At 36.2% G+C, this 23,879-nt stretch overlaps 1 protein-coding gene across 3 annotated transcripts; it reads right to left on the reverse strand.

The window, feature by feature from the left end:
- Positions 1-12,420: 12,420 nt before the first annotated feature.
- On the reverse strand, positions 12,421-17,545 carry LOC110926400 (protein STRUBBELIG-RECEPTOR FAMILY 3). 3 transcript variants are annotated; one of them, XM_022170159.2, is made up of 14 exons: positions 17,427-17,545; positions 16,761-16,977; positions 16,528-16,663; positions 16,373-16,444; positions 16,202-16,267; positions 15,834-15,905; positions 15,445-15,510; positions 14,868-15,331; positions 14,312-14,760; positions 13,946-14,217; positions 13,692-13,830; positions 13,320-13,456; positions 13,070-13,226; positions 12,421-12,907 (listed from the first exon to the last, which is right to left on the reverse strand). In XM_022170159.2, the coding sequence occupies exons 2-14, from the start codon at positions 16,876-16,878 to the stop codon at positions 12,812-12,814; spliced, it is 2,244 nt and encodes a 747-aa protein (XP_022025851.1). In that variant the 5' UTR covers positions 16,879-16,977; positions 17,427-17,545; the 3' UTR covers positions 12,421-12,811. The 3 variants fall into 3 exon arrangements, with proteins under 3 accessions (XP_022025851.1, XP_022025853.1, XP_035842014.1); XM_022170161.2 differs by lacking the exon at positions 17,427-17,545 and adding an exon at positions 17,182-17,397; XM_035986121.1 differs by lacking the exon at positions 17,427-17,545 and adding an exon at positions 17,271-17,387.
- Positions 17,546-23,879: the final 6,334 nt, after the last annotated feature.

Here is a 23,879-nt window from a genome sequence, read left to right on the forward strand (position 1 = left end):
GATTATGTATCTATACATGCAATCGCATACATGGATCTTTTGTTTGTCTTCATCTAATATTTCTGGTTAAATGTTTGATTCCATCCCCGATTGGTGTATTTTTTTCATCTATTTTACTCGAAATTATTTGTTCTTTATGGTAATAATCTATGTCTTCAATCTTATACAAGTATTTTGTATAAGATTATCTTCAATCATATACTTGGATAGTATGTGTTTCTTGATGTTTTATCTATAGATTAAACCGGAAACCAAAACAATACTCGAGATTGTTTGGTCTGGAGTTTAATAATCTATGTCTTCAATCTTGAACAATGGAATTTTGTTTATATTGTTATGGTACAGTGATCGAAAGTATTGGGTTTGACATAAACTTATTTGAAGATTTAGTATTTTTATTAATGGATTTTGTTTTGATTAGGTTTACTGTTAATGGTTAGATTTGGTGATTTTATATAAATATTTTCTGTTTTTTTAATGTCTTTTTTTTATATTTTTTGAACTTCCTGTTTGAAGTATTAAAATTATTCTATTATGGTTATTGTATAAAATTTTACTATTATAAAATTTTTGATATTCAATTGATAGTTCTCAAGTGTTTATACAATAAGTTTTTATACAATCGTTTTTTGATTATTTTTTTTTTTGTTATCAGAGTATTAAGGATCATGGAACGTATTGGTTATGACATGATGTTTGAAGAGATCTTATCGAGACTACCTGCAAAGGTAGTTTGTCAATTCAAGTGTGTTTGCAAACAATGGTGTTATGAGTTATCTACACCAAAGTTTGTTTTAATACATACTCGACGACTTTCAAATTTACTACAAAAGAAGCTGCTCTCTTTGAATGAACATACCATTGTCGTTGACGACATAGTATCTGGCAAGTTGGAAGTCGATAACAGAAAAATCGTCACTTTTCCATACAATGTCCAGCCATCAAGATTAATCATTATAGGTTCGTTTAATGGACTGATTTTACTTTGCGTTAGGAGGACTGATGCGAATGAGCTCGTCCTTTGGAATCCAACGATTAGGCGTTTTAGGTTGATATCGGACGACTATTTTAGTCATTATTTTGGTCGACATGACGATACGGGTGGGATGTACGTTGACTTGCACAACGATCTGAAAGTGCTTCATATTAACTGTTTCGCTGGCGCAGTTACTGCTCGTGTATATTCACGACATAATGACTCATGGAGAAACTTGAGTTTCTTGAAAGGATGTTTGTTTGGTTCAAGCTTTTATTCATGGTCTCACGGAATTTATTCGGGCAAAACAATTTATTTCACTGTTTCAAATTACTGGATTCCACCTGGTGAATGTAACATTGTTGCTTTTGATGTTGTATCTGAATCGTTCAGTATTCTTCGTTTTCCCGAACGTATTCAAGTGAATCCTTGCCAAGTGCATCTTATAACAATTTCGAACAATCTACATGGCATTCTTGTTCGATATTCTGATGAGGTAATTGCAGAATTGGTGAAATATGAAGATGATGATTGGATAACGGTTCATACTTTCAGCAATGCTCGCAAAGTTCAACAGTTGGAGCCGCACCAAAGGACGAATATAATTCAAGAGAATAGGTGGTTGATAACAAGTATTTGGGGAGATACAGTTGAAGTTCAAATGTCCAACGAATCTTTGAACTACATTCAACACGTTGACAGCTTTAACGGACCTAAAGGCGCATTATTTCTGGAGACAATCGTTTCGCCTTTCCGTTAGGAAAATGGATTTAAATTGAAAGTATTTTCTGTTTTGTTTATCGAATTATATAATTTGTTTTAAGTGTCTTGTGTTTTGTATTTTGGTTACTTTAATATTAAAAGAATTATGTGTATTGCTTTTAATGTTTATTACATATTTGGACGGCCCAATGATAGTTTTGACGGCCCAATGATAGTTTGGACGGCCCAATGATAGTTTACATATTTGGACGGCCCAATGATAGTTTACAAACTAAATTTGTAGGCCAGTATTTGTTGTTATATGTGATTGTGGATTATTTTTTATAAACCGGCCCAATCAATTTTTATAAAGCGGCCCATTAACCTGGTATAGTTACATTTTCTATTACTATAATTCCATATGTAAATAAAAAATATATTACTCAAATTTACTTATATACGTTTACACAACTTTCCTATTTAACTTAATATTTTTATTAGTAATTTAAAAGATTTTATACACTATTTATAACTGTGTATCCAAAAATACCCAAATCTTTTCAAAATGCCAGTGAAAGCTGTAAACATATTTCAATTTAATAATTATATTTATTTTCTGTTTTCATTTAATTAGTAAGGTTTAAAAAAAATACTATCATACTAAATGAGTTTGACTATATCATAGCCGTTTTACAAAAGTTAACGGGGATTATGTAAATATGTTTTTAATCCTTTGCTATCTGGACCGAATATCACCGCTATTACAGAGCATTATTAAACATCAACAAATATCACTTTTGAAAACTTCATACAATCATCACATAGAAATATCTTCACCATCTACGAACATTATTATAATTATATTTCACTCTTAACCTAAAAGTTAATAATTCCACATTAAACCTTTAAACACTCATGGAGAACAAATTGGAATATTACTAAAACCGAATAAAAGATTTTGTTAGGACGGGAAAGAACACACCAATTAGTTTACTAATTTTATCTATGTATTTGATTTTTCAAATATAATTTTCCCTATCCCGGGATGTTCCCGGGTGATAGCCTAGTATTTTATAAATAAACATATACACAAAGATACATGAAGAATAAAGTAATTACAATATAATTATTTTGCTTTAACATCCTCACTCAAACGAGATGGAGGTGGAACAAGACGAAGCAGTCGACGAAAGTATTCAAACTGCGCTCTAGGAAGACTCTTCGTAAAGATATCGGCGACCTGAAGCTCGGTTGGAACAAACTTTGTGTAAAGCCGACTAGAGGATACAAGCTCACGAATAAAATGATAATCTAGATCAATGTGTTTTGTATGAAACAAAATTTTGACTCATGAGCACTACGGTTATCACACAAAAGAGTTGGTCGGTCAGGAGGTAAGGCATGAAGCTCACGTAACAAGTGAGTAATCCAAATAATCTCGGCAGCAGTATTCACCATGGCACGATATTCTAATTCACAGCTTGAGCGTGAGACGGTCGGTTGCTTCTTGGCACTCCAAGAGATAAGATTCCAACCTAGAAAAATGGAATAACCATAGGTGGAGCGGCGAGTCTCATTACAACGAGCCCACTCAGCATCAGAGTACCCAATAATGTTAATATGAGAAGGTTTTTGAAAGGTAAGACCAAAGGAGACAATGCCCTTGACATAGCGAACAATGCGTTTGACACACTGAAAATGCCTTTGAGTTGGACCTAGTAAACACAGACTTACTTGATTAATCGCATAAGAAAGATCCGGACGAGTGATGGTGAGATATTGAAGAGGAAATGGCTAAGTAAAACCTTGTACCACGAGCAGTTTTGTAAGAATCGCTAGGCGGTAGTCGGTCGGTGGGGTACCGACTAGCGATTAATCAAGACTAATAGGCATTAATCAAAATTAATCGGATTGAAATTTTTATATGTAGTTTTTAGTTATGTATATACACACTCACATTTTTATATGTTGTTTTTATAAAGTAAACATATTTTAACCCCTCATTGACCCATTTTTTAAGTAATTGGTGGGACTTTATCTATTTGTTCGAAATTTGGCCAGGATATGGCGAAAATTTGGTTAGAATAGGACCGCCATTGACCGCCTAGAGATTAATCGACCATTAATCGGTGTCTGAAAACTGACACTTTCTGGTAATTTCCGTACAATTAAAACAGTCATTTATAGAATAAAATTTTGTGTTTTGAATGTCCGAACTACATGATTTCATGACATACTTCTACAAAAGCTCACACAATACATTTTTATGGTGCATACTATTCATTTTGTTGATCGTATCTTGAAACAGCTTAAGCAATGCACTGAAACAACTAGACCACTTACCAGTTAGATTTATAGTGCTGACATGGTCCGGTACTCAGCTTAATGACAGATTTAAGGCTTAGACGAGAGTCCAACATCAAATATATATTAATCCTAAGTGGGAAAATAAGGGTATGTGATAACACTTTCCGAAAAGCATACTAGCACCAATAATGCCCACTTTGGACCATGAATAATAACAATTCAACATATTTCAGCTTTTACTTCAGAAAATGGTGTGTAAACATCCAGAATAACCTGAAGGGTGTCGGGAATACAATGATAACCCAAAAGCATATTATACCATATAGATTACACAACTTGACATATTAACGAATATAGCACACGTAAAGCAATCGAGCGCGAACTAGACACCAAATATAACCAACCTACATTGTTTTAACCAATGAAAACTAGTTGAAACCATTTCATATCTCAAAACACCTAAGTCTCTAAATTCAAGACTTCACCTAAACTAAACATAATATCTTCTAATCCTTTTAACACTTAATACATTTTCATCAACTCAAGACCCCCCCCCCCCTCTTGATCGTCCCCATGTGGGTCCCCTTCAACTTTCCTCCTTCAAATTAAGCATATGGTATTGACAAGTCAAAGATGCTACCCTAATGCCCTACAACCTAAGTGGGATTTGATATGAGGAGTTCTTGTAAGACTGCTTTTTAACAACCTTAACATCTCACTAATCCCCACAATCACCTCCATATCTTTCACACTTTCAAACACACACACAAAACTCCCTCCATACCCACCTCCATTTTCGGCCAAGGACACTACTCACCACCTTCATCATCAAGCCACTTTCAAGAAGATCAAGTTGTACTTCCATGGAGTTCAAGATGATCTAAGGCACCTCCAAGTTGAAAAGGTTCATTTCACCCACTTTGGAGCCTTCAACCATCATCATCTTCATCATCTTTTCTTCTATTTTTCATCTTGATCTTCCCTAGCCCTTATGCTAGTAGTAAGTCCACTTCACACCATTTTTAAACGTCTTGAATTATGTAGTTCATGAAAGTACAAGTTGAACCATCAAGAACTATGATTTAAAAGGATGAACATCATGAAAACAAGTAACAAAACTTAAAGAAAACAAGTGTTCTTGATGTTCTTATGAAGATGTTGATTGTTTATGTTGTGATATGAAAGTTGTTATTTGGTTGTTTGAGTTAGTCAAGATGAATATCGTATGTGGACTTGTTAGATGATGTTTAAAAACATAGTCTAACAAGTATACAAGGAAGTCTTAAAAGAATCATGATGAACTTGAGATTAGATGGATGAACAAGAGTTTTTGGTGTAGAAAAAGTATATGAAATACTACACAAAAATTTTGGACTCTTGGGAGATTTATAAAAATAAGCACACAAGATGATTTTTTTTATAAAAGTTTGGCAAAGGTTGAAGACAAGTATGATGTTTAAACAAATAAACATATTTAAAAATCATACCAAAAACCTACATGTTCATGAGTTCATCTTGCCATAGTTTATTTTAAATCTCTTGTGATTTTTTTGTGGAAAATGATGTGGGAAATTGTTGACAATTTTTAAAAGAAAATTACATGTTTTTATAACATGGAAAAGTCCACATTTTAAGAGGAAACTATGGTGAAAATTTTATAAAATCTAAACACTTAGAAAATATATTTTTAACAAGGTTCTTACAAGAAAACTTGTTTAAAAATAATAAATACAAAAATTCCCACATCCTTGTATAAGAAAATGCAAGCTAAAAAGGTATGGTTTTCTAAAAATAAAAATGATATAAATATATATTTTAGGAAAAATATATATTTAGTGATCATATCGATTATGTGCTATGTATATATTGCTTGTATTAGTTATATGTAAAAATTAGGAACTTGAAATAATGATATAAAATAAATACAAGACAAAGATACAAACAAAGACTTACAAGAATGTATACATATACAAGCCTTGGATACAATTTATGGAGGATTCGGACATTTGGACAAATTAACGGACTATATTAGTACTTCGGGCTAAAATATATATTATAACGAAGCTTGGTAAACTACATTTTCAAAACTAAACAAGTGACAAAATATATTTACAAGCATACAAGATATATTACATTCTGGTCAATTTTAAAAATGTATTATTTGTGAGAGTATATAAAGTTATATATTTCATAACATCTTAAAAATACATTATTTTGGTGGGAAAACTAAGAGGGTATATATTTTCTTGAACTAATTTTAAAAATGGATTACTTTTAAGATAAATAAAAATAAATGCATTTACCAAGCATATGATATATATTCGTATGGACACATATTAAAAATATATATACTTTAAGAATACGAAATCGTGTATCATATATACAAGAAATTATGTGTTCCTATGCGTACAAATACATGTCAACTTATATCACCAACACTTGGTGAAAATACAACTACACACAATGGCGGAACCCGAAACTTTTAGCTGGGGGTCGTAATAGAATTGATTTTTAGTCGAGATAAATAGGCTTTCCTTGATAACATTCTTCCTAAATGTATCGAATATTAATTGTTTTACGTGAGATTTTTTTTTTTTTTTGGGTAAAGGGTTACCCCAGGTGAATTTTATAAATAACCAAATAAGCACAAAGTAATGCCAGAAAGGGCAAACCAACTAGACTTGACATACCAAGCCTAGGCCAACACGAACCACATCCAAACAATTCAACTCAAAACAAAAAAACAGCCAAACAAAACACAACCCGACAAAAACAGAAACTAAACAATTATCTATCGACTAGCCCGGGTCATTGTCTTCATCACTTGGAAGAAGCTTCCACTTCTTTAGAAGGCTTTGATTGTATGTTTCGCCATTAAACTTAAACCCCATCAATCGAAGCCGAACCATATTCTTAATTTTATCACTCACCGAAGCAACATTGGCGTCTTTATTGGAGAATAAACAATTATTCCTTTCTTGCCAGATAAAATACGACGCCGCAACAATGACTAGCTTACATACAATGTGTTCCGTCTTCTTTGAATTAGCCTTATGATCCATCTAGAGTTCATGATCGACTGCCACGAGTCATTAACATCCCCCATGTTCACCAACACTTTACCATTACACCAAACTTGAGATGCAAATGAACATCGGAAGAAAAGATGGTCTCTAGAATCCCGATCGTACTTACATAATGGACAGCACATAAGCCTCAAGTTGTATTCGCTTCCCGCTTCCCAAATTGCTAACCGATCCTACGTCTTGAGCTTATTTTTAATAACCAACCATAGATGGAACGAGTGTCTTGGAATGCATTGACTAAACCAAACCCCATTGACCCAAGAGACCGGATGTTTGCGATGACGGGTATTATGCCACACCTCCATCGAACCAAAAGGACGGGTATTTCCCTCCAAGTCTTTCCAGATTGTTCTATCCTCTAGATTCTGACTCAACTGAGGAGCATTTAACCCAATCAAAACCGGATAAAGATCATACCAAGCAGTAGGTCACTTCCATTGCCCATTATCATCAATAAGATCCGCTAAAGATGAAGTAAGATTAAAACCCGCATTAGCAATGGTCCTCGGCGTTATAAAAGAAGTAAGCGGACTGAGCTGGCACCAGTTGTCACTCCAAGCATTTATTTGAGAGCCGCTCCTAACAGACTTCCATATGAAAGGACGAACCGCACTCCAAATGGAAAGAATTTTCTGCCAACCCCAGCTGATACTACCATGAGCTTGGATGTCCCACAAGCTCCTACCCTTCAATTTATGCAAATGGATCCACTGAACCCAAAGGCGGAATGATAACTCTTATTTGGTGTCCTAATAATAAAATTGTACTTTGTTATTATACATGAACTAGTAGTCGCAGTGGTGCATTACGGCAGGGGTGTTGATAATCAGTACGATGCAATGATAATTTCTAAAAAAATAAAAAAAACTTCATATAAGAAAGCGCTAAAAAATCATCGAAACATTAAGAAAATTGTTCGCTGAAATGAAAAATTCACATTAGAAAACATAACTTTACAAAATTATGGTTAAAAAAGTATACATTTATTTAAACTATTAATTAATAAATGTTAAAAGGATGGCAACACTGACATCTTGCTTTGCACGTACAAGTTATTTGGAAATTATAATAATGTCTCAAGCCCATATCCCCAAGCCCATATCCCCAGACCTTTCACATTCATCATCTTCTTTTTACATCTCTTTTATCTTCGCAGGTATGGTTTGCCGGAAAAACACCAGAAATATTATCTTCGTTATTTTTGTTTCAGATTTAAATGCTTAAAGAGAAATAAACTAGGGGGTCAAAGTAAAAGAAAGCTTCTTGGTTGAACATTCCGATTAACTGACAATTTAGCTCGCCGGAGGGTCAATGGACCCTCCGGACCCTCCCGTAGTTCTGCCGCTGACTACACAAGTATTGCACATAATCACAAGGATACATAAATAATTATGTATCCAGACTTGTTAAAAATAGATTATTTTTAACAAACCCCTTGTAACTACAAATACTATATAAAATAGTGCATATAAACAATACGAGTTAAAATATAATATTTTGACTAACATATCGAACTTGGAACTATATATAATTTTTGGGAATTATAAATATACATACACTAGAACAATGTTTGGAAATTATGGTTAAACAAGAGAATATATTTTAAGCATTTCTAACAACTGATTGATGAGGAAGATGAAAAGAGAGAAGCTAAAATTAGAAAAGAGTCTATCAGAAATCAGTTACGATATGGATTGGATGATGCTTCGTTGCAATAACAAGCTCAAGTTGCTCAAACACTTCAAACGTTGGAAAGCAGGCCTCAATCGCCAAACTCCTCTCAAATAAAACTTCTCCCAAGAAACCCATTAGACCCAAAAATACTAAAGTGGAAGTCTGACAAATAGACCCATGAACTGACTTTGATCAAGTCTGATGGTAGTGTTGAAAAGATATCAAGGGAGAATGCACTTCGTCTGAATCCAGTTGACCTCCACAATCTTTTTAACCTTCAGCTTGATGGGGATGAAGATGATAATGATTTCTTGGATTTTGAGCTTCAATTCAAAGGGCAAATCCGGGAAAGGTTGATGAGAGAATAAAGATCTGCTGATTTCTAAAGTCTGTTGATTCCTTGATCGGAGCCGCATCGACATACCGGAACTCCGGCGATGCAATTCTTGTACATAACATCGCAAAATGGTACGGATATTGCATGCTATTTGTTCGTTTTATCATACGGAACCAAAGCCCCATATTTATTTCAACTTACAAAACTGTTATATTCCTAGATCAGGAATTTGTTTTCGTTATTTTTATAAATTTTAACTTGGTTTATTATTTAGATTAAGTTAAAAGGTTTATTTTACTAGCACATTATTTATAAACTCAAAGTTTATAAATAATAAACTTTAAATCCATTTAATTTTATAAAAAAATATAAATAAAACAAAAAACATTACTTTAAATTATTTTAGTCAAATATAATGTCACACCCCCAAAATCCACACGCGGGGTATCACCGCTTGGAGGCGTGACTGACCAGGATCAAGCCATCAATCATATTGAACATAGCATAATATAAATAAGATAGTTCGTAAAACCCAATTCAATACAATTGATGTTCTAAACCAAACATAGTACCAATAGCGGAAGCGTAATAATGAAAATCCAAAGTATGTAAATGTAAACCCAAAGTAATGTTAAGTTTGATTGTTTAAACGTTTTAACATGGCATCCACGATCCATGTTCCACAACGACCTGCTCCTTCCTAGTGCAAGCTCCATAAGTACCTAAGGTCCTGCAAGGCATGCAGCAGAGAGTCAACAACTAGTTGAGCGAGTTCACAGTTCATAGTTCAGTAATAGTATAGTGTGAGTAGTAGTATGTTCGTTCGTTATGTCATGTATCGTTTTGGTTTCCCATCGCGGCCTCCCAGGCAGGTATGCGAAGATTAGGGGATGTTCTCCCCAAGTATTCTAGACTAGGTTTATTTGTACCGCGGCCTCCCAGGCAGGTATGCGAAGATTAGTAAATTTAGTTCGCGGCCTTCCTAAGGCAGGTGTGCGAAGTCAGTCATAATATCGCGGCCAACCCTTGGCAGGTGTGCGAAGATCAGTTCAATAAGTGTTACTAGTCTAGCCGTATCTTATCGTTAGGTTCTATCATCTGAGGATATACAATAAGTCATCCAATCCCATTCCCACCCGGGAACCCCATGCCTTGGCTGTGTGAACTCACCTTGGTTTGCTCGGTATGCTAAGTTATGCGCTCACTAGAAATCAATCAAGTCCTATAGTACGCACGTATTTACAATCAGTTTATGTTTTTAAGGTTTCATGTACAATCAATACCACAGAGTGTGTATGGCAGTTAACATCATGCATCTACCACAGTTAATCACATGTGCACAATTCGTGTTTCACATAACAGTCTTTCACAGTTTATTCTAGCATATTATCCAATAACACTCTTAACCGAGTTAGTGACGTAACATGGTAAACGAGTTTAACAGGGTACTTAAACTAACCAGAGTTAATAGTCTTAACTGAGTTTACATTCTAAACATGCATAGCAGAGTTAACCAGTTTAACTAAATTAATACATATAACAGGGTTAATCAAGTAAACAGCTTAACTATGTCACTGACTTAATAAAGTTAACAACTAACAGGGGTGTACATGCTTAATTAAGTTGGTATATTTAACATGGTTACAAACTAATATAGTTACTGTTTAGAGTACTTAATTAAACACATGCGACGAAAACCCCTCTTGGCGAAAACCCTGTTGCCGAAATCACTTGTTGGACGAAATCGCATAGGTGGCGAAAACCTTTTGGACCGAAAACACTTGGGCCCGAAATCCCTTGGGCCGAAAACACTTTTGGGCGAAAACCGTTTGGGCCGAAAACACTTTGGGCCGAAATCCCAAGGTGTTTTCGTCAAGATAGTGTTTTCGTGGAGGGTTTGGTTTCTGTCGGTCAACTGGTCATCATCACTACAGTTACAAGTTTTCCAGAAACCCTAAACATCAATCATAGTTGCATGATCAGTTATCGATGGACCCATATAATCAATTCATGATATGTAACACATAATCTAGCAAATCATTGTGAAACCAAGATCATAATTCAATCCGTATATCCTACATTAACAGACACACACTGTTTATCAAATCATCCAACATACCATACAGTTCGTAAACAATATATATCAATCATGATTTCTTACATTCATAGAGCAATCATAGTTAACACATTTAATCAAACAACGATGCATATAAACATGATGAAACCAAACAGATACTAGCCACAGTTGGTTACTAACCAGCAAGATGAACAACGAGTCGGTTCGATACGAGAGGTTTCGAGATCTTAAACTTGCCGTCGGGTTCCAAGGGTAGCGAGAGAAAGAGAGAGATAGCGTGATTTAGGGTTATCTAATTGCCGATCATGCGTACAGGTTAAGCAAATCCTATATACAAACACTACTGGGCCAAAGCCCATTTGGTTTTCGTTGGTGAGTAATGGACGAAAACACTTGGGTGTTTTCGAACATGATGTGTTTTCGGGTGGGGGCATTTGGGTTGGGGTGATTTCGTGAGGGGGGTGGGGGTTTCGGCTAGAGGATTCCACATTCACAACATTATACATACACATATATTACCCATATAACCATACAAACATATATCAACCAGTACAGTTATGTCACACTTCAAATACTCAAATCAAACACAATATGATTCAACGTATTACAAACATGTACAGTTGTGAAACAAACCAGTCATGTAAACAAACAATCTAAACAATTAACGTGTAATAGTGCGAAGATGGAATCTTGGAAACTCGAGTTGTCACATATAATTTATTAAAAAATAGACCCTCTAGTTATTAAAGGGCATTTTAGTCATTTTAGTAAAACTTAACAAAAAAATTAACAAGGTTTGGCCTTAGTACTCAACATTCTGACAAATTAGAACGTTAATACCTGATTTTGCAACACAAAACTATTAGTACCCGACATTGAAATTTGGTAGAAACCACAAGGACCAACGGTGTAATTTTTCATTATCAATTATCATTTTGCTTTCTATTCATAGTTCTACGACGCATGTTTAGAGTTTTGTGGACTGCTAGGTTTAAATCTAGTGTTTTTGTAATCTTTACTCTGTTACTTGTGGGGTTTGAGTGTGTTTTAGGGCTGAATAATTATGGCGTTTTATGACCTTATACACAATTTAGTAGATTTAAACTTTGTAGCCGAACCCAACCATGTAATATATTTATATACACACAGATAGTGTGTAAATAATCATCAAAATATAATAAACATATATAATAAACGAGCCGAGCTCGAGCTCTCTAACATTAAATAGGTGACTCGACTAAACCCCTACCATGAAGCATCATCAGATAAAAATAAATATATTATACAGTTAAAAAAGGGAATTTCAACAATAATTTTACTTGAATAATCAAAAGCATTACATTTTGCACATATGAAGAACCAACAATTACACATAGATAATGGGAATTGGAAATTTACCACTTTACCCTTATGAATTGAAGGTGGACCATAATCAAGTGGTTCTTCAATCGTGCAAACAAAATGACCTATAAATCTTGCAAACTATGCCCGACAGGCGAAGAGTAATCGCCTGACGGGTAAGGGACGCGATTTTACAATCGGGTATGGTCGTCCCATTGCCATCCCTATTTGTACAAGAGTAAACTGTGTTAGAATCTTGACTTTGACCATCATTGACTTTTCAACAAAAACTATTCCTAGAGGAATATCAATCAATCCCCATCTGATCTATTAGAAGACTCCCTTCTTATCATTTGTATAAGATCCTGCACCACTTCCGACATCGGTGGCCTAAACTCCGGCTCCGTCTGCAACGTATACAACACACGTCATCTTATTAGACTTATAGCGACCCGCTTACCATTTTTTTCACTTGGTTTTATATATAACTAGCACTAAATATAACTACAAAAGTTATTTAACTATGCAACAAAGAATTATTTAACTATGAATGTTTGATACAAACAAACCTGAACGCAACGCGATATAATATCTGCAAAATTTGATAAAGATTTGACGGGGTATTCTCCATTGAGAGAAGGATCAACCATCCTCGATAACGCATCGATATCATGAAGTTGAGGTACCGCCCATCTCACCAACAATTGCTCCCCACGATGCCGTGTACTAGAAACGATTACAAATAAGTAACTATAATGATAGGAACAAAAATAGGCATGACATAACAGATTCCAATATGAACTATCTCATGTTGTTTACCTGTCGTAAGGCTTCCGGCCCGTTAAAAGTTCTAACATCACCACCCCAAGACTGTACACGTCACTCATAGAAGTATAGATTCCCAACTCAAATTCTGGGGCTCCATAACTAAAGGTTGACAGAAGTTGTCCTGACAACTGTATGGATATACAAGCAATTTAGAGAACACAAAATACTGACCATGTTGACTTTTTTAGTTAAAACGGGCCATTTTTATGGGTGGGTCCGGTTTTGTTGACCCACAAACAGCCCTAAAACTATTACGATTATAATTTTACTCTATATTTTTTAGTTAAAATGATTTAAGAAGGTGTACTTCGGGAGTCTTTCAACTCTTTTGACCTGTTCAACGTGTTGGATAATACAACTTACCTGACTTACTGAGCCACGGGATATTAACGGAGCTAAACCGCAATCAGAGACACGCACAGAAAGATCTTCATCAAGAAGAACATTTGCAGACTTGAAGTTTCTGTGAATAATAGGCGGCTCGCTAAAGTCATGCAGATATCTAAACCACCACAAGCGAGAAAGAAAACGAAGCGGGACGTTAATATGAAAATTAAACATAAAATAAGTTTATTTTGGTGGTGAATTTATGAATACATTAATTAGTATTCACTTACTCTAAGGCTCTTGCAGCTCCAAGTGCCATTCGGATGCGCGCATTCCATGAAAATTTCTTTTTGTAACCGTCATCGGAGTGTAGTGCATCGTGAAGGGTCCCACTACTACAATACTCATAGATTAATAATCTTTGACCATGTTCTGAGCAGTAACCCATGAGTTCAACAACGTTCGCATGCCGAATTTTATCAAGATTGCTAACAAGCTCAATGAAGTCTTCCTCTGTTTGTTGATTAATTACCTTTTTCTCCAACTTCTTCACAGCAAGCAACTAAACAAACATTTTAACGATATAACATGTAAGATTATGACCTTCTATGCAATACCCGTTTCTAAAAATTCCGTTTATTGCAAAATTTTCATACCTTTCCATTTGGAAGTTGTGCTCTATAGACACTCCCTAACATTCCTCTACCGATATAATTATCTTGAGAGAAACTGTTTGTATACTGTTGTAGGGATGCGATTGTGTACGACCTGACAGACATGTGAGGCAAAAGAGGTTTGGCGGCCGCTTCAACAGGTATAGCGGGCTCCACAATAACCTTTTCAAAAGGTAGATGAATTGGTTGTGAAGTCGAGAGTGGGGCGGGTGGCGGCGGAGGTGGTGGTGGCCGCAATGAATCTATATCGAATCTGCTCATGTCTATCTCCATACTGTCCTGCTTGGATATGGCACTCAGTCTTTGCACATTCGTCTGCTTATCAGTTTGTGGCCCTAGACGTGGACCAGGTGGTCTTCTTGACGGTGCCAGTGGCGGTGAAAGCGGTTGTTGTTGCGATTTTGGTGGCACAACTGTGGCCACCTTTGGAGCTGGTCAAGAATAAAAGATTTGGTGATTTGGGACACGTACCATTGTATAAAAAAACACTATTTCGTGACGATAAAATAAATAAGGTTAAACAAAATGAGATGATTACCTTTATCAACATGATCGGTCGGTTGAGCAAAGGGTCTGTTGTCTATATGACTCACTCGGTTATCTATATACGGGGTAATCTCATGTCTCTTGGGTATCAAACCCGGGATTTGTGTTCTTCGGAACCGTCTTGGTGAAAATAGCAGACACACTAATGCTAGAACAATGAAACCAAATACTGATGCTATTGACACCCAAACTATCTTTTTAGCAGACCAAGATTTACTTGTGGAGTTGGAAGCTGGTGCGGATGACGGACCACTGGCTTGTGGTACTTGTTTACCAGGCGTTTGTTTAGGTGACGGGAAAAAAGGTGTTCCCGAACCTGTAGATGTGGTTGTGTTTGGGGATGCAGGTGGAGCAGCCCTTGTAGTAGCATTCAATGGATTCCCGTCGCTTTTGAAATCGGGAATGGTTAGTAACTTGTCGGGTATGGGTCCAGTAAACAGGTTATTCTCTATATTCCTGTAAAAGATAAAACCAATTAGTAAACGACCGAGCTTGCCATTGGTTATTAACAATGAGTAAACAATGAATGAACATTTAACGTTTATACGCAGTGTGAATGAGAAGCTCACAGATCACGCAAAGGCAGGTCTTGTAGAACATCAAGAGTCCCAGAGAGTTTATTGTTCTGCAAATGACTGCATACACACACATGTTAGTTTCACTCAGGCAGATCGACCCATTTACTTATGAATGGGTCAATTCGCGACATGGTATGATAAAAATTAGCTCAAAACGAAAAGTCAAGTGGTTTAAACTTAAAAGTCTCCCAATATGTTCTTCTAGATTATTTTTAATAAATAAATAAAAATATTTATCATATATGAAAAAGAAATTGTATATAAAATTTTCTTCAGGTCAACTCAACCCCACCCGTACAAAAATTCTCTTTTTCGACCCGATACACAACTCGCCCGACCGGCCCATTTTTCCACCTATGATAAGATGATTGACTACTCACAAGGTGGTTAAAGAAGACAAACTGTGTAAGGAGGAAGGTAGTTCTCCACTCAAACTGTTACCAGATAAATCTCTGCAAAGATGGAAAAAAAAATCAGTAGAATAAGATCTGATTAGAGAAGAAGAAAAAACCGGGTGATTCTTTTAAGATAATGAACGGGTCCTACAGATTGACCAAAGCGGTTTGGCCTTCAAAGGAATCCGGTATTTTTTCCAGACAAGTTGTTATCATTTAGAGACGTAAATTGCAAGAAACATAACGCATCAACAACTTGGGCATCCAATAATAGTAGACTTTAGGTGCAAACGAGCTGAGCTAGAGCTCACCTAAGCTTGAGCGCGGCTCATTCAGCATTAAACAAAACTTACATATTTGTGAGGGTAACGGGAAGATCAGTTGGAAAGCTACCACCAATAAAGTTATTGCTCAAATCTCTACAACCAAATAGGTGGAGTTATTAGTCAAATAACATTAAATCCTAAAAGACACCCACACCATATTCATACACACACAAACTTCGATATCGAACAGTCACTTACATGCTTTGGAGTGAAGAAAATGCTCCTAGGGTATCACCCAATTCTCGTACCGAGTTAGCGCCATGAACAGTTCTATTCAAAAAAAATAAATAAATAAAAATCAAAACAAATAATATAAAAAATTGCCACAAAATTGAAAGATAGGGATTCCATACATTGATATAATCTTTGTATTAGTAGTATCACAGACAACACCTTGCCATTTCTCATCACATGGGTCTCCAGCAGTTGCTGTCCATCCAGTAAGATCAGGAGATCCAAGTGCAGCACATAGATTATTTATTGCACTCACTGCACAATTTAAGATATTATCCGGAACAATTAAATTACAATTTTATCTAATTTAAAACAAATCAATAATTGAAAAAAAAAAAAAGACAACACCTACCATCTGTAGCATTGGTGATAGCAAGAGAAATTGGGCCAACAAAGATCAATATAAACCCGAAGAACACTAACAAGTAAAGTATAAATCTTTTAACACCCATTGATCCAATAAGATTCATCAAAAAGAACCCTTTAAAAAGCCATCTGGAATCAGTTGTTTTGAAGCAAATCTTGAATATGCAAACTAAATGCTAACCAGATAGAATATCTTATTCAACCTGCAACAAGAGTGAACAAATAAAAAACCCATATAAAATCTGTTAAATTGAATCAAATCTTGAATAAAGCTAAGCAGACAGAATACTCAATTTAACCTGCAACACCAATTAAAAAAAAAAAAAAAACCTTTAAAAACCCATACAAAAACAGTTAATTCGAATCAATATCTGAATATTCAAACCAAATTCTAAGCAGAGAAATACCCATCTGGAATCAATTTGATTCAAAACAAATGCTATACAAATCATGAGGAAATAATGGCATTGGATAATGAAATAACAAACATGCTAACATGGGTGTTGTCTAGGTTTGAGTGTTGGCCAAGTATAATAATCAAGCAAGCAAGATTCTTCCGGATATTAAATTAAAATAAACAGATAATAGAAGTTTCAGAGAATTAAAGTTGTGAAATTTAGAGAGAATAAATAAAATAAAAAGTTGTGATCACCTTGAAGAAGGTCAAGAACAGAAGGAAAGGTGAAAGAAGTTGCAGAGTTATATAGTCAGTCAGTCTACTTGACAATATTGTCGTCAACTAGACAAAATCAAGCAAATGGTTATTTCTTTACTTGCCTTATACATCTATACCTGTATTTTTTATTTTTAATAAATAAAAAAACACACACAACTACCATCTTCTAGAATCATAAGTTAGTGTCTTTTAAATTTTTATATATTATTCTAAATTTACAAAAATATGTTATAGGACCGGGGCGGACCCACTTTATGTGAGTCCGGATCTCGTGACCCTATGCTTTTAAAAATTTAGTAGAAATGATATTATAAATTTTTAACAGAGCATGTAGTATTAATATAAAGTTTTTTAGAGTGTTAAATCCCTTGTATTCTATTCAACAAGTCACCAGTTTGAGTTTTAGTATTTGTTTTTTTCTAATTCTATACTTAGGTACTTAGGGTGAGCGGAGTGGGATGGTAAACCAATTTGGTACCGACCTCTCATCCACCGCCAACCTGTTTACCGATTACATGTTACCGAAATGAGGGACTAACTCACACATTGAGAAAACCTACTTCTAGATATAATGTCCATGATAGGTTTACGGAGAAAACCTACAAACTCCCAAGATAGATAACCCTTAGAGGGGGTCAAGCTCCAAGAACAAAGATAAAGAATAAGACTAGTTTTGCAACAATTTTCTCTTCCTTTTCCATTACGCAGTACATCGAAATGTGAGATTAAATATATTAACATTATATTATTTAATCTTGTAGCCTTTATAATCATTTATATTATATAGATCAAAATATATTAATAACCTATTAATAATTAGTTGGTAATTGTTGATGGACCATATTACCCTTATTAACTAATTAGGTTTCCTCTTGGGTGTATATATAAGGAGATTATTAGAGATTTTAAGGGTTAGACAATTACACAATTCACACAACCCTCATAACATCATCTCGGCTCTCTCTCCATAACCGATTCTCTCCCTAGTCTCGGTTCATCACCATCATAATCTTACACCCTAAGGAGGAACCAGATCATCCTGACAATCATGTCCAACTCTATGGCTGCATCTCTGACTGGATTCTCTGCTGGCCTGTCTGCTGTAACAGGTATGTTATTTACATGTTTTCCATTATATTTAAACAGAACTGATCAACATGTGGTATCAGAGCATATGTTGATAAATCAGTTCTGTTTTCGTATCCTTATTCTGGGATCAAAAATCTGGAAAACGGAAATTTTAAAGTTTTTTAAATGTCTCGGCTGATTTCGAGTACCTTGTGCCGAATCACTGTTTTCGGAAGAATGTTTATATTTTTTGACTCGAAATCACAAAGGGTTAAACTTGTTATTACGAAATCCATTACAAAACCATTAAAATTCAGGTTTCGGATTTCCAGAATTATGTTTTTATTTTTTAGGGTTCATCACTTGTTCTAAGTAAACTCGAAAATTCCTTAAATTTTGAAATATAATTTGGATTAGTGGGTGTTTTTACTGATTTTGATCTGAATTTTATCTATTAAAAATTTCAGAAACTGTTAAAAGATAATCAGTTATAATTTTCGAAATCTTTGATAAGTTTAGATCAGCAACAAAATTGGAAACATTATCCCACAATCCCTAAAATTTCAAGTTTTCAGTTATCATCACAAAACAGCTGTTAACAGGGATTCGAGACCATCAGACTGCGACTCGAGACCATCAGATCTCGACTCGAGACCACAAGGTCTCGACTCGAGACCACAAGGTCTCGACTCAAAATCATAAGGGCTCTCAAATTTTTACAACCCGAGACAAGGGTCTCGACTCGAGACCATAAGGTCATAACTCGAGACCATAAGGTTGCGACTCGAGACCATAAAGCTACAACTCGAGACCAAGGTTGCGACTCGAGACCTCATAACTCACTCGAGATCTCATAATTCAGTCGAGACCTAATTCGAGACCTGACTCGAGACCTCACTCGAGACCCCATTACCTTAGGTTGTTTCATGTGAACTAAATTTCAGCTCGGGGCTCCGCCCCGAACCCCGTGCGGGGGCACGCTGTCCCCCTGCACCCCCCGCGAACTCACCGCGGAGTTCGATCCGCGCTAACAGGTGGTTGCTATTAAATACTTGGTTTTGTTAACGCTTAATTAACTAATCAGAATCAGATAACTTTTACAAAACCAAAATAGCTTAACTTGAATGAGCTTCTGATGTATTAATTCTGGCCAAAGCTGATTTAATACATCTATTTATTGTTCAAGTATTATAAAAGGCTATGTTGAGTATGCATTACAAACGTGAAATGTCTTAATTCTGGCCAAAGCTGATTTAATTCATTTATGTTTAGCATGCTTGACAAGTGCATAACTAAAGTGATTGTCTCATTTCTGGCCAAAGCTGATTTGTCACGATTACTTTGCACACATACTTAAATGATTACACTTCTGGCCAAAGCTGATTTGTCTTCGTTTAAGTAGAATTTTTACTAAGTCTATTATTTTGATGTTAGTAATAGACATTATCACAGCTTCATAATTAAAATGGTCATTATTTATGCCTGCCTTAGTATAACATGCCCTTAGATCACATTAGGACTTCTTTCTTAGTATCATAACTTGCTCATCTTATTTCCACTATCAGCACCCAATTGCGGGATTCCACCTTTGACTGGTGATAACTTTGCTGAACGGAAGGATGCCCTCATGCTTACTCTAGGATTGCTAGACTTCGATTATGCTCTTAGAGAGAATAAGCCATCAGACCTTACTACTCAAAGTACTGCTGCTGATCAGATAGTTCATGAAAAATGGACTAGATGTAACCGCATGTCTCTCATGTTCATGAAGCAATCTATTCACAATGCTATTAGAGGCGCCATTCCCGATTCTGAAGATGCTAAAACCTACCTGGCTTCTGTGGAGGCTCAACTCAAGGGAACATCAAAAGCACACGCTAGCACTCTTATCCTCAAGCTGGTGACGACTAAGTATGATGGGAGGAGCGGCATTCGCGAACACATCATGATGATGCATGACATGGCCAATAAGCTGAAAGGGCTAGAGATGGAAATCAGTGATGGTTTTCTTGTTCACTTCATCATCACTTCGCTTCCTTCGTCCTATGAAGCATTCAAGATCAATTACAACACTTAGAAGGAAAAATGGATGATGAGTGAGCTGGTCGTTATGTGCGTACAGGAGGAAGAGCGTATGAAGATGGATCGCACTACTGATGTTGCTAACTTCACAACCTCCAACTCTAAGAAGAGGAAGCACAATCATCAAAGAAAGGATGCTTCCAAAGTCCAAAAGCCAAATCCTAATACAAGTGCACCTTCCAGCTCTAAGAGCTCCTTAGGCAAACCTTATTGCAAGTTCTGTAAGAAAACAGGACATAAGCAAAAGGAATGCCCTGACTTCAAGGAGTGGGTGGCTAAGAAAGGTAACGATTTTTTCATGATACTTGGGTCCTTTAATTTAAATGTTCCTGCTAATTCTTGGTGGTTTGATTCTGGTATAGTTCATGTAACTAACTCTACTCAGGGATTCCTTTCAATCCGGAAGCTGGGAAGAAACCAAGGAACACTTAAAGTTGAGGATGATCGGAAATTAGAAGTGAAGGCCATAGGAACATTACAATTATTTTTGAAAACTGGTTTATGTATTAAACTTTATGATACCTTATATGTTCATGAGGTAACTCGGAACCTTGTATCAGGACCAAAGTTAGACATGGACGGTTTTGTGGTTTCTCATGGTCATCGCAAACTCTCTATTCTCTATGATTCCATTGTTTATGGTACTGGTATTCTGGATGGTGGTCTCTATAGATTAGAACTAGATGATAATTTTTCTAAATCTTTGTTGTCATATAATATTAATGAATCACTCACAAAGATGAAACAGATTCGAGACTTAGAGACTTCATCCATGTTGTGGCATCAACGTTTAGGCCACATCTCAAGAGAACGATTAAATCGTCTCGTAAAGGATGAAGTCTTATCTCCTCTCGATTTCACTGATTTTGGAACATGTGTCAGATGTCTTAAAGGCAAAATGACATCAGCGAATAAGAAAGGTGCCACTAGGAGCTCTAATTTATTAGAACTCATTCACACTGACATTAGTGGTCCCTATCAAATCGCTGGCATCACAGGACATACTTCATTTATCACTTTCATTGATGATTATTCTCGTTACATGTACTTGTATCTTATTAAGGAAAAGTCTGAATCTCTTACAACTTTTAAAGATTATAAAGCTGAAGTTGAAAAGCAATTAGATCGTCAAATTAAAGTTGTGAGATCAGATAGAGGCGGTGAATATTATGGAAGACATACTGATGTGGGTCAAGCTCCTGGTCCATTTTATGAGTTTTGTAAGGGCCAGGGGATTGTGAACCAATACACCATGCCTGGTACACCTCAGCAGAACGGTGTCGTTGAAAGAAGAAATCATACCCTTATGAACATGGTGCGCAGTATGTTAGCCAACACTAATTTACCATTATTCCTCTGGACTGAAGCGTTAAAAGCAGCTGTTCATATACTCAATAGAGTTCCTTCTAAGTCTGTCCCTAAAACTCCTTATGAACTTTGGACAGGAAGGAAACCGAGTCTTAAATATATGAAAGTATGGGGCTGCATTGCTGAAGCAAAACTCTATAATCCTTTCCTAAGGAAACTTGACCCTAAAACAGTTACCTGCTTCTTTATCGGGTATCCTGATCATTCAAAGGGTTATCGTTTCTATTGTCCTTCCCATGTCACCCGTATTGTTGAAACCAAGCGTGCTGCGTTCCTGGAGGATTTCAAGGTCAGTGGGAGCAGTACCAACCCTTACGAAGAATTGCAAGAAGTACAAGACGCGACGGGGAGAGACTCGTCGCTTACCATTACTCCGTTTACTCCTCTTGTACCACATGCAACTGCACCTGAAGCCACTGCACAAATTCCATCTCCACAACCAGAACCCATTATACCTCATAACGAAGGCACATCAAACGCTCAAAACCAAGACAACGCTGAACCCGATAATCAACTCAGGAGGTCATCTAGGCAAAGAAGGCCTACTAATTGGGATGATTATGTTACCTACCTGACTGAAATGGATGCTGGAAAGCCCAATGATCCTATCTCTTATAATGAAGCCATTAGCAGTGATCAGTTTTCTGAATGGAACAAAGCAATGATTGATGAGCTTGAATCCATGAAGAAAAATGACGTTTGGGATTTGGTCGAATTACCCAATGGTGTCAAACCTGTAGGTTGTAAATGGGTGTTCAAAACAAAACTGGATCCGAATGGGAACGTTGAACGCTACAAAGCGAGATTGGTTGCAAAGGGCTACACTCAGAAAGAGGGAATTGATTATCAAGAGACGTTTTCACCTGTCTCTCGTAAAGATTCATTAAGGATCGTTATGGCCCTAGTAGCTCATTTTGATTTAGAGCTGCATCAGATGGACGTCAAAACTGCTTTCCTTAACGGAGACTTAGACGAAGATGTTTACATGAAACAACCTGAAGGCTTCAAACCTGAAGGTCAGGAGCATCTAGTCTGTAAGTTGAAGAAATCCATTTACGGGTTAAAACAAGCATCACGTCAATGGTACCTCAAGTTTGATGAAGTCATGAAGAGGCAAGGTTTTATGAAGAATCAAGTGGATCAATGCACCTACCTCAAAATGAGTGGGAGTAATTTTACTATACTTGTCCTTTACGTAGATGATATTCTATTGGCAAGTAATAGTTTAGACATGATGCATGAGTCGAAGCGGTTACTCTCGCATAAGTTCGACATGAAGGATCTCGGAGATGCTTCTTACGTCATTAGCATCAAAATTCACTGAGATAGACACAAAGGGATCTTAGGATTGTCTCAGAAGACCTACATAGATCGTGTCCTTACACGTTACAACATGAAACAGTGCAAACCCTCCGTCGCTCCAGTAGTTAAGGGAGATGTTTTCAGTTCATTCCAGTGTCCGACAACAGAGGTTGAAAAGGAGCAAATGAGCTAGATACCTTACGTGTCACACCCCCAAAATCCACACGCGGAGTATCACCGCTTGGAGGCATGACTGACCAGGATCCTAACCACCAATCATATTGAACGTGTAATATAGTTAAGTATAGCGGAAGCATTTAAGTAACCCAAACAATAATATTAATGTATGAATCATCATAAGTGTTGAAATAGCATTCACGATCCTTTGCCCACAACGACCTGCTCCTCCCTGTGCAAGCTCCATAAAGTACCTAAGGTCCTGCAAGGCATGCAGCAGAGAGTCAACAACTAGTTGAGCGAGTTCACAGAAAGTAAGTTCAGTAATAGAATAGTATAGCAAGCATTGCGTTCGTTCATCTAGTCATGCATCGTATTAGTTCGTTCATGGTTCACGTATAGTATTGGTTCGTATCGCGGGCCCTTTCGGCA

This window comes from Helianthus annuus, chromosome 17 (assembly GCF_002127325.2).
Source record: "Helianthus annuus cultivar XRQ/B chromosome 17, HanXRQr2.0-SUNRISE, whole genome shotgun sequence".
NCBI lineage: Eukaryota > Viridiplantae > Streptophyta > Magnoliopsida > Asterales > Asteraceae > Helianthus > Helianthus annuus.